The sequence below is a fragment of the Notothenia coriiceps genome, unplaced genomic scaffold, assembly GCF_000735185.1.
Source record: "Notothenia coriiceps isolate Sejong01 unplaced genomic scaffold, NC01 NC01_scaffold00037520, whole genome shotgun sequence".
Taxonomy (NCBI): Eukaryota; Metazoa; Chordata; class Actinopteri; order Perciformes; family Nototheniidae; genus Notothenia; species Notothenia coriiceps.
In genome coordinates this window covers 227531-239921 of record NW_011370221.1, presented here as the reverse complement: position 1 = coordinate 239921, position 12391 = coordinate 227531, and the positions used below count along the sequence as shown (strand labels likewise).

Here is a 12391-nt window from a genome sequence, read left to right as displayed (position 1 = left end):
TAAGAGGAAGCAATTCAAACGGGATCAAAAGATAATCTCTCTGTCCCCATTGACTTCAATACATAATTTTTCCGAAATAAGGTCCCATGGACCGGAAGTAGAAGGGCGTGACTTCGCCTCTCTATTACACTAGCACAGTCACTGCGGCTCCGTCACCTACAGAGGTGTTGCAGTTCTAAAAATGGAACAGGTTTATGGACGAGCTGGAGCAATCCACAATTATTTACTCTTATATCCATTAGTGTCATTTGTAAGCTCGGTTGCAGGGGCCTTACCTAAATGGTTTGACTACATGTCAGGCAGGATGATGTGAATCAGCAGATGGGGCAATGTTTCATTTGGATTTCTATTATAGTTTCTCGTTCAATTTTGGCTTAAACATTAGGTCATACATGAAGTACAAAAAAAGCAGTGGGTCTGACGGATGTTTTGACTCCTACCTCTCTTAACAGCCACTTTCCATGATTATTAAAACAAGGTACTTCGAAATGACAAACTTAACTGATGTAGTGGGGTTTCAGGTCGCCTTGTTTCTTTCTTTTTTTACTAGAAATTCAAAAAGAATGACTGTCCGCTTAAGCCAACCGCTCTGAATTAAATTGGCTATCTGGGAAAAGGAGAACTACGAAAAAAGTGGTTAAAAAAGGCATTATATAAAAAAGGTAATTTAATTGGAAAGCAGACTTCGGCCTACATGGGAATAAAAACAATGAAAATGCAATTTCCTTTCCGACATCACTTGCTGAATATCTTTTGAATGGCAGAAGTTTATCTTTGTACTCTAGAGCGAGGGGGAAATAACAATAATCGTAGCTCTCTGCTGTGTTATTACTATAGCTCTGTATCTATCAAAACACACTGTTTTCCACAATTCTGTACAAGGAAGGATTTTATTACATAAACAAAGAGCATACATATCACAGTGAGCGCACACTACATACACATTGGCCTGTTGACTTCCTGCCAAAGTTGCCACTAAATCACAGCTCAAAATCACCCACATCTGGCGGGATTGGGCTGATCCAATTAGAATTTGAATCATCTGATGTGTGTTGAAATGCGAAAGGCATGTACTCAGGTATTTTTAAACAAAGGGGGCAAGTTGCCGTGGTCACCCTCACCTCTTTGCGTTTCTGCAGGAGCAGCTCCAGCCTGTCGTTAGCTCTTTTGGCCACGATCTTATTCCTCTCCGCCTCGTACTGGCGCTGAGTGTTGTCCATGTTGATGCTCAGGTTCAGAGCTACATTCACCAGGGCTGTCATCAGCTTCATGGCTGCCAAAAAACAAACAAGTAACATCAAGACACAGGCAAAACCAATGCAGTACAACGATAACCCTTTCATGTATTATTACTTCAAAGCTTCAAAGCATGTGTGTGAGTTTCCCTGCCTAGATACTTCGTTTATGCTTCCATAGACGCACAACACAAACTAACCCGTGGGGGGAAATGTAATCTGTAGGTAAGAAAAGCAACTGAAAAATGGGACTTTGAAAATATGACTTTTAGTTTCTTTAACTCTTTATTTTATTAGGGGGGGCCAAACTTTTCCCTTAGAAGACCAAAACTAAAAAAGTAATGATGAGGCACAGGCCGATAGCAAACACCTTTAAATACTTTCTTGAATGTTATTCAAATCCTAAATATTGGAAGAACATCCTTTTAAAAAATCAAACCTTATGTGCAGCCCTCAAAAATTACATCTTGGATGAGAATACGCTTGAAATGATACGAGGCAAACAAACTAAAATTGTGCATTTTCATTGCAGGGCCTCGCTCGGCTTAGTACGGTATGGCTAAGCCTTGGTAGGCCAGCCTCACTTTATGCTGCGTTTCCATTACAGTTTAGTAGCTGGGGCAGTAACTATAGTAACGCAATGTAGAAGGAGCCGTGACGTCATCTTCAATGCGAACCACAGAAAAACATCATCAGCTGTTAGCCCTCAGAGCTCACAGCTCCTCATATCTGTTCAGAAACTAGACACAAATTAAACGAGTACAAACCAGACTGTGTCATGGTGAATACAGTCGTTGGTTTATTTATGTCTGTATAAGCCGTTGTGAGTGTGGACGGTCGGAGCATATACTGCGTTAGCTTAGCCGATCACCATTTAGAAAACACGCATTTTAAAAAAGGTGTTTCGCCTGCCGTCTGTCTGCAGACTTGTCAAAGCATTAATTCATGGTATTTGATAACCGGTATCGGTATGTTGTTACTTCGGCATCATTTTGAAACGTCTATTACAATTAAATCACGGTCAAATATGTTCATTGTGTTGTAGTTGTAGCCCCCTTGCCAGCAATTCTCTCTAGTTTAGCATACTCAGCCTGGTTGTTGGCCCGCTAAGAACCTCGATTTTATGGGGCCAGAAAACTGTGAAATAGTACCCGCTAGCCAGAACTACGCCTAGCGGAAACGCAACCAAAAACGGGCACGGCAAGCTTAAACCGCGCTGTAACTGCTCCAACAGGGCAGCCAAGACCAGCGTCAACACCATAACAAAAAAAGCATGCAACAGTTGTACACAGCCATGAGAATAGACATTTTCCCCACACAGAACATTACTTGAATGTTTTCTGGTCGCACCCACACATGCTCAATTACAACTACTGTTTAAAGAATGTATAATAGAGTTGCATAAATCCTTTTGGCACCTCTGGTTATAGTAGAGCACATTATTTGCATCATCCGGGCCCTTTGGCAATTTATTATAGCAGGTAAATCCACTTACGCTGCCTGGTATTTGTAAACAAGCACTGCTCATGATAAAGGTGTCAGGTACTCTGCTCTCACAGGGGGGCCGCAACTCAAGGGAGTTTAATCAGGCAAAACAAGTTCAAACAGCCATGTTCAATAAGCGTTTAAGGAATTTATCTAGGGCTGCATTACTTGGAAAAAGATAAACTTATTGTGAATATTTTGACAATTGCATTTTAATTTGCTATATTAGTGGGGCACTATTAGCATTATCATTGAAAAATGATATTAGATCAAGCATGCTGTGATTTTGTATTAAGTCTGTAGAATACCCCTGAACTTCTCTTCAGCACACAATGCTTTATTCAGAATTTAAAAACGTACTACTATTTTCTAATTACACAAGTTCATATTGTAATGTCTATAACATTTGGATGATTTGAACAGCCATCATTTTCTAATTTGTTGTATTGACTCTATCACCTAATACAAATATAAAGAAAAAAAGCTTTTCTTATTAGCCAAAAACAGTGCTCCATGATCCCTCCCAACTGGCTGCTGTTCCCAGACACATAGCTACTCTGTTTACGTATAGAACATGCCAATTACTGCCATTCAGCGGTACCTCAACCACACACAGAAATACAGTCTCCGCTCCTCCTACCTGCCAGTGTTGAGGTGTGTCTGAAGGCTCGGACTTGGGAGTCTGATAGTCCGGTGAGGAGGGAGATGACTGTGTCCATCATGTACTCATCATAGATGATACTGTATTGACACTGGCGCACGAGCACCGCAATGAATTCACAAAAGCTTGACTTGAACTTTTTCCACTGGGGTCCTGCTATGGTTAGAGGGTAGTCACCGCTGTCCTACAGAGGCCACAGAGGGAAGGACGTCAGTAAATGCAAAGAAAAAAAACACGACTACAATGTGTAGTTATAACTGTCCTGTAAGAAATGTAGCAAATCATATTTGATTAATGTAATATATAACTTGAAATGACCTGTAAGATATTGTAATGATTTAACTGGAAAAAGTGTAGTTACCTCATCAAATTCTTCTGTCATTCGTCGGATGATCTCAGAGTTTTGCATGTTTCGAAACATTTCTCCGCTGACCACACCTAATTAAAACAGAGGAGTTAAACAGAAAATGTTTTACTTTACGTTCAGAATACCAACTTAAGGAGAAGAGTAACAAACACGTCTGAGTGGTTCTGGTCCTTAATGCATCTAAAAAGGACCAATGAGAGGGGGATAACCTAAATAGATACACGTACCTTTACATCCTGAGCACTGGATAAAGAAATTAATGAGATCTAGTAGCGCAACATCTCTGTCAGTTTTGTAGGACTCAATCCAATCATCAACGACAGACTGCATGAAAAATAAAAGGGTACAGCAAGAGACCATTAGATAGAATGAGTTTGTTCGTGTGAATGGAGGAACAGATTTGTTTTATCATCAACGACAGACTGCATGAAAACTAAAGGGTACAGCAAGAGACCATTAGATAGAATGAGTTTGTTCGTGTGAATGGAGGAACAGATTTGTTTTATTGTGGCGATCTCAAATAGAATGGCATTCCTACCTGCATAGCACTCCTGCCCAGCCGCACCACCTCAAACAGCATCATGTTCTCCATGCCATTCTCTTGGTGGTGGCCATTTAACCGGCCCGCTCCCTTCCCGCCTTTGCCTTTCTCCCCTGCTGCTTTCTTCCCCTTCCTTCCACCCTGGAACAATATAGAAGACAAAAATAAGTTATTAAGTGTGAGAATCATTATAGAGAAGAACATTTTTGTTGTATATACACTTGTCACATATTGGGTGAAAACCATGTTGATTGCCAAGTAAAATGCTGTGTTAGGATAAAAAAAATGTAGCAACTCACTTGCTCAGTCGGGCACAAACAAGAGATGCCCCTATTGATTGTTCTCGCTTCAGTAAAAAATATGCAACCAGGAGAATGTTATTTATATTTTTGGCTAATAGCATAGCAAATTTCTGTTTGGTTAAATAACGGAGGTAACAGCTTAAACTTACAGAGGTTGCATTGACTTACATTATATTGTGTTTAAGCTCTTTTTAGCAAACAAATGTATTTGTTTAAGGTAAATGATAATGTTATCATGTTGTGCCTCAATGTAATATGTGAAAAGGTTTGGTAACACATTTGTATAACAGATGTAATCACAGCAATATAAAACAGACAGAGTGAATTATGACCCGTTTAACTACCAAAACTTTAAGCAGCTTATTGTACATGATCAAAATGAAAAATGCCAAGATTTACTTGTAATCAAAGCAGATCTTCAAAAGAAAATCACAATAATTGATACCAGAAACCACAGTAAATGACAATAACAAAGTAGAACGACAATATCTCCAACTAATATAGTCAGATGTGCTTTCTATACCTTTCCTTTGGCTGGGGTCGCACTCCTTCCATCGAGTTCCTCAGAGAAGTCTGTGTCTGAAGAGAATCGGGTATCTGTATCCCTGGGAGACAAGCAAATATTAGATTTGAAATTCACATCATCAACCTCAACCTAAATCAGTGCAAATTAAAAGTGGAAGCAAGAACTTACTGGTGAGTATAGGTGAACTCTGATGGTATTTCTGGTGCTGCTATCATTTCTGTAACATCTTCTGGATAACTTCAACTTATGACTGGCTTTATATCCTCAGAAAATAAAAAGACAGGAGAGGGTGCATGTGACCTAGAAAATGACAGAGAAATTGAGTGAGCTACATATGCAGACGTATTCCTCGTTTGGACACAGCAGAAACAATAAATGCTACAAAAGCACATGTATGTGTATGTTCAAATAAATCACATGCTCTGTATTGAGCAAATGTTTCTTTGATTACATTCAGAGAGAAAAACGGTTTCACATGGTAACAGTGGGCGGACACTGAGGCTGCTGTCATGCTAAGCTGTGTAGCGATTGGCTCCCTCGCTTTCTCTCTCCCTTGGTTTAGAGCCAACGTCACGCAAGGAATATTGGAGCGTCTTCCTCAATGGCCAAATATGGCACTGCCCTATCCGCCCCATGCATATCTCCACCAATCAAACGACGGTATCAACATCAACAAGATACTGCAGGCCACAGAAAAACTATTGCATGCTTGTGATGTGTAAATTAGGGGCAAATACATCAAAGGGTAGGGCAGATGTAACTTTTAAAAATCGGATTTTGAATTCGACAGACATTTAGGACACGTGTAAAAGCCTCTGTAAGACTGGGGTAAGACAATAAAATTACCCCAGGGAAAACTATTCACTCCTGAAAGGGACTTTTAACTCCACCCATGATACCCGCTCGGGGTGCAATAGGTTCATCGTATGATCCGAAAAAACACGCAGTGATGATGACATACAAGTGTCACTCGTATTCCTAAATTATACTCAAATGTATGAGTAGTGAGAAGCCTTCCGATGAATGGTCTGTGGTAATTAAGATGTAACGTTCGTCATGGTATTAACACTAACAATATCCCAAACGTGGTGGCCCACATGGCGAATTCGCGAACGTACCAACATTTTTTGTTAATGAATATATAATGATCGACGTAGAAATCTTCACAACACAGTCAACGTAGACACATGCAACATGATCAATATGTATAAAGTAGTTGGGACTTCGCGAGTTCTAAGTTCATTGTTATATTTGTGGATTTGAAAACCTGCATACAGTGCATATCTCCTCGGTAGTGAGAGGATAATGCATGACAAGACGACGGGATTCTATGGGTGTAGACTGAAAAAGTGGCGCCAAATTGGTCAGTGTATCTCATAAACTTGTTACTGCGGAGCGAGACTAGACGAGTATACCTCGATTTACTGAAACACACAATAGTGTAGACTCCTTCAAGTCAACTATGCCATTAACCACCGGCTCTGTTCCCTCCAACAACGCCGACACGGCTGCGCTCTTCGTCGGCGCCTGTCAAAAATTGACACCGGTGCTCTGCTAAAGCTAGCGCCACTAGCTGAGCAACTGAGGATTTCGGCGTTTTTCCCCCAGCGTCAACCAATTGAAATTTGATCAAATAAGCATGCACTGGTCCGTATGAGCGAACTGTGAATTATTGAACACAAAGGGCTACGAATGAACCGTGCATTTTCGTTGGTTATCGAGAACGTCAGCGTTTTCGAGCTCTATCGTACTTGGTCCATAATAACAAAACAACGCAAGCCCTACTGTACTAGCGCATGCTAATGCTGGCTAGTACACAATAACGCTAGTCACCAATGTTTGCGAGAACAAAACCAGCCTTAGTTCTACACACAACTCGTATTCAGTGCTTATCCGAAGATAAAGCAAATCATGCCAACAAATATGCTGCAATTTAGGAGTTGATATGAACTACCACTCGTTAGCTATGCTAACAGCTACGGCTAACGTTACCTAAAAAAACATCACGTCCTTGCGTCCTCCATCTTGCCTCGGGAGTTCCAGTACCGTATTGCATAAGCAACAAACACTTTGTTTACAAATATATAAAGTGCAAGTAAGTTGCCTGAAACAACAAAACGTTTATTTTGGGTACGAACGACACACTTTGCGTCGCTGTGCTGAAAACCCAGTTCGTTAGCTTGCTAACAACCAGCCATGTACCGCGAGCTAGCGAAGCGACTTGGTTCAGGCAGGCGTCCGCGCTCAGGGCTCAGCTAGAGCTACACGGCTAGCAAAATACAAATCAACTAACTTCCAGATAGCTCTCCGCCATTTTACAGCTAACTTACCTTGTTGTGCAATATAGTCCCAGCAGAATCTTAACTTTTAATATGGTTGGACAGCTTCCGCCTGAATCCCACTGAAATTCTGTTAAAAGAGTTTAAAAGTCGCGGTCAGAGGCGGTTTCGGACGTTCTCTCACCCCGCTTGCTCCGTAGTTCGGTTTGTTGTTTCGACGACCTGGGAGGAGGATATCCTGGTGTTGAGCTACCACCTAGCGGCCGAGGGACTCGCTTCTAGATACACCGAGGATGAGCTGACATCTAGCGATCACTGAGGCTCACTACATCCTACGACTGTGCTTTGTCCTCTCTTACAAACTGCTGGGGAAACGCAAATAGAAACCAAATGTAGTCACGAAGTCGAAAGTATTTCGGTAAAATACTGAAGAGAGTTTATTACCACCATAGTTCAGTATTTTATATAATACCTCAGTCAAATTAGCTAATTTAAATCCCTCTTGCGACACCGGGATATTAACTAATCCATATGCTCCGGCGGCGATCTGCACCCTATGTAAAATATTCAGATTAACCAATTTGATATTGCCTGCTCTCATAACCCAATTATTTTTAACTATCAACATCTGAACACTATTTGAGCTCTCTTTGAATATTAATAACTTCAGGAGCTTTATGCAAAAGTCACAAACGGTTATAGTTCATTAAAAATGTAACGTCTCCTTCTGGACATTTCAAGATACTGGTATTCAAAAGTTATACAAACCTTTATGTGGGTAAAGTTGCATTGGTGTCCTCTTTGACTAGTAAGAAAAATCAAAGCAAGAAAAACATTTCAAGTCCAAACATTCCGATTTATTCACTCTTGATGACCAAACAGATTGCATGATTAAACGATTAATACAACTCACCGATTAATTGTCGGCCCCTAATTAGAGTTGATTGTGTCAGTTATACAGCAAAGGGCAGTTAGGGATCGACATTTATATATTTTAGTAAAGAGCCAGACAAAATAGACAAGTGGGACACATAAGGGTATAAAACAAACACAATGAGATGACTAGTTCAATCACCCTGTGGAAAATGTCCTAAAAGAAAACACACACAAAGACACGAGTACATCAACCAAGAGAAAGGCACCTCTGGCAAGAAAGAAGGTTGCATTGCTAATAATTATTATTTAGTGTGTATTTACAAGTTTCTATTATCTATAAAATCAACATCAACTATTTATAATAAACCATCTCAGTATTAACAGCTATTTAACATCTCAGTGATTGTTTAGACTCATTATTTTATTCTCATACTCAAACAAACAACATGGTCTTTAAATATGTCACAGGGCATCTACATTATTTATTAAAATACAATATAGAGATCGTGCGAAAGCAGCATTAATGTTTGGCAAGAGTTTGTGATTCCCTTAGGCGATGTAGGTCTTGAGCTTCTGTGTTATGGCCCCACAGCAGATTGGACACTTGATGAGCGTTTCTGAACACTGCTTACAGGTGGCCAGATGACCACATGGAATGAAGACAATACAGATATCTCTGTCCATACATATTTTGCACTGTTTTTCCCTCTGCAGCTTCCATAATTTCTCCAGTGGGTCCTCATCTGGAAGAAAGTGGGGGGGGCGGAATTATATAAATATGAAATGACTGTTACACAGGCTTTGTTACATGTAGTCAGTATCAGTATTTTAATATTAGCATTTATACACAGGATTCATATTTAATTCATGCTAATACGCCAATGTATAATATACTGTGTGAGATACATGTTACATCTTGTATTACAATGTGCACATTTTAACTTTGACTTTAATTTTAAATTAATACATTTACATTATTGGACATTTTCATTTAATTCCCAATGTTTGTATAAATACCTCTATTCTTTTTATTTTATATCTTATTATTGCACTTTTCTACCCTGACATTTTACATTTGCAAAACATTTTTATATTGTTATTAATCTTTTCTTTTATTTCTTTTTAAAATGGAGCAACTATCACAAAACCATATGTATTCTGATTCTAATATGAAGCTGGTTTAGCATTCAGAGTGTACAGTACCTTGACTCTGTGACGAGGCAGCATCGCTCTTTGCTGTGTCGTTGAGACAATCATCCATTAGAACTTCCAGGTCGGAGTAGCCTGAGCCAGTCGTACTGATTTTCTCCAGGATGGTCTTTTCCACCACACTGGGCTCCAGACCCGCCTCTATGGCCTTCTGAGCCATGTCGGACCGCAGCACCTCTGAAAACAAAGAGGACACATTAGTATATATATTACAACTTGTTTCAATCAGTCTCTTTATTTAATTAGTCGTGTCCTGTACATGAGAAGTTTTCTATAGTTATTAAATTAGAAAAAAGGGGGGAATGTTCATATTTACCAATCCCATGACCAGAAAACCCATTCTGATGACTTGAAGCCTGGAAACAAACATGGTGATAGGGTCAGGTTAAGGTAAGCAGCACATCAAGTGCATTCAAGAACACTGATATTCTGTACAAACTGTGAAGTCCACTGAGACAAATGTAACATTTGTGATATTGGGCTATATAAATAAACATTGATTGATTGATCAAGTGACATCACTACAAGCAACAACAGATTTGATTTGCTTATAAATTGTCCAGAGACCAATTAACATTACAGCATCATTATTTAAGTATGTTTAGTGTTTCATGTTTGTCAATTCGTCCAACAGAAATCTAAATTCCCTTAATGTGCAAAATAACTTTATACATTTACGAGCACATATGCCCATGGATGTAGTTATTGATTGCTGTAATTGTTCCTCATGCCCAAATTGGCAGGAAAGACATCCGATTAGCAGGTCTAATCAAATATTAGAGATGGGTGACAACATCTGTCTTGTTTAACAAATGCATTATAGAGCTAAACTGAAGCCAAGAAGTTGCTGGTTTTCTTAAAAGGTCCCCGAATATATAGTTTTTCATCAACATATTATAGGTCTCAGATATATACAAAACATGTCTCTGAAGTGTTTGGCTCGAAATACCAAACAGATGATGCATTGCAGCATCCCATAATCCCCTCTGTTTCAGCCCTGTTTCAAAAGTGCTGATTCTCTGTCTGTTACTTTGGATTAAAATAAGGACCCACTCCCAACACCCCTCTGAGAGATATTTGGTTAAAAAGAACACAATGGTGCTCTAGGAGGAGATTCAAGTGATAAGGTGGGGGGGGGGTTACTGGTTACACAAGCCAAAAAAAATCGTTATGACATCGTAAAGTGGCCAAAATCTGATCAGCTCATTTTCAGACAGGTTTTTATATAAATGGATAAGCACAAACAGTGAGCGAATCTTTTTTCCTGAAACGTTCAGAATCTCTCTACACAGAGGGGACACATGTTGATGTAGAAAGTACATGAAAAAGTGGATTTTGCATAATAGGTGACCTTTAAGTATATAATTCCATCCTGAGGCAGAATAGTAAAACAAAGTCATCATTTAATTCTTATAGACTAATTCCACAAGATAACAACACTTGATTTGTCTAATTCAGATTGATGATGCTTCAAAAGTACATACAGACATTTCTCTAGAACAAAGTTGTATGCTGAAGGCTGCTTAAAGATATTTTCCCATTTCAGCCATATGGGATTTAAGTTTTTTTAATAAAAAGCAGTGCCACTATGAGTAATAATAATATACCCGTTCATCCTCCTAACACACTGCTGTCATAGCATTACTTTAGCTGGGTCTATCATGAGCATGTGCCACATCCAAACACATGGTCAGATTTTCTGGCCAATAAGCAAATAATTGGCCGGAAACTTAGGTGTGTTTCACTCAACTCTGATTAAGGAAATCCGGGTCATGTTTACACAAGGTTTACAATCTGATTAGTTGGAAAAGTCAACAATAACGAGGGGTTACTTATGGTAACCCTTGCTATATAAACACAGGCGGAGCCCTCTACTGGACACTATGGGTACTTCCCCTTGATCCTATCATACAAGCATTCATCCACTGAGACTTTCTAGACGTACCGGCCCGGGGCGGGCCTACTCCTGAATGCGCACCGCATCTCACTGGTAATAAAGGAGGCCTCGCCTCCCTGCACTGTCCATCCTACACCTCTCTTCCAGCAAGCAGCATAGGACAGACAGGGCCCCTGAGTAGAAGGGCAGTGTTTATATAAACAAGGGTTAGCCATATGTAACACCCGTTAGTATCTCTCACGGCTCCGCCTCATACTTCACCCTAAGTGCGGCGGAGCCGATGCTATACACACCGCGCTGCGTCAACAACAACACTGTTCATTTCCACTGTTTTCCTGACGGCCTTTCTGTTAGCAAGACGCTGCGCCTCACTCACCTCTCCCTCGGTCGTAAACGGCAGAAAAATGAGGCTGCGGCTGACAGAGCACACCCTGACGCGCTTACCCCGAGGACGTGTGCTTGACGTCGGAGGACTCCCCCCCCAGCTGCCCCCCTAAAGCAGGCGAAAGATCCTCCAGCCTATGGGCCCATGTGCGCGTCACGTCCCCGGGCCCGGGGAAAAACGTAAGCGCNTGCCGTGCATATGTTGACACAGCCATGGCTCGTGTAGAGTGTGCACGGACCCCCATGGGGAAAGCTTTCCCCGCCTGTCCGTAGGCATGTGCAATGCACTTGCAGAGCAGTGCATTGCACATGCCTACGGACAGGCGGGGAAAGCTTTCCCCATGGGGGTCCGTGCACACTCTACACGAGCCATGGCTGTGTCAACATATGCACGGCAGCGTCTTGGTCAACGCCAGGCCCCTTCATAAAGTTTGATCTCTTGGACATGTTTGGCTCCTTTTCATCGTCTGTGCTTGCTGTGGCAACACAGGACTGGTGAGGAGGAAGGGGGGCTGCGTGGGTCACTGGGCATCTGACCCCCTACCCGGGCGTAATGCGCTTACGTTTTTCCCCGGGCCCCGGGGGACGTGACGCGCACATGGGCCCATAGGGGCTGGAGGACTCTTTTC

At 41.0% G+C, this 12391-nt stretch overlaps 2 protein-coding genes across 2 annotated transcripts; both read right to left on the bottom strand.

Annotated features, from left to right (window-relative positions):
• Positions 1-953: 953 nt before the first annotated feature.
• On the bottom strand, positions 954-7635 carry LOC104967676 (cohesin subunit SA-2-like). The gene is made up of 8 exons (XM_010797190.1): positions 7448-7635; positions 5286-5417; positions 5115-5196; positions 4287-4430; positions 3976-4072; positions 3743-3819; positions 3361-3565; positions 954-1273 (listed from the first exon to the last, which is right to left on the bottom strand). The coding sequence occupies exons 2-8, from the start codon at positions 5330-5332 to the stop codon at positions 981-983; spliced, it is 945 nt and encodes a 314-aa protein (XP_010795492.1). The 5' UTR covers positions 5333-5417; positions 7448-7635; the 3' UTR covers positions 954-980.
• A 596-nt stretch (positions 7636-8231) lies between these two features.
• On the bottom strand, positions 8232-9930 carry LOC104967675 (baculoviral IAP repeat-containing protein 8-like). The gene is made up of 3 exons (XM_010797189.1): positions 9798-9930; positions 9476-9658; positions 8232-9015 (listed from the first exon to the last, which is right to left on the bottom strand). Exons 2-3 carry the CDS (start codon positions 9639-9641, stop codon positions 8822-8824), a joined length of 360 nt encoding a protein of 119 aa, XP_010795491.1. The 5' UTR covers positions 9642-9658; positions 9798-9930; the 3' UTR covers positions 8232-8821.
• Between the last annotated feature and the right edge of the window lie 2461 nt (positions 9931-12391).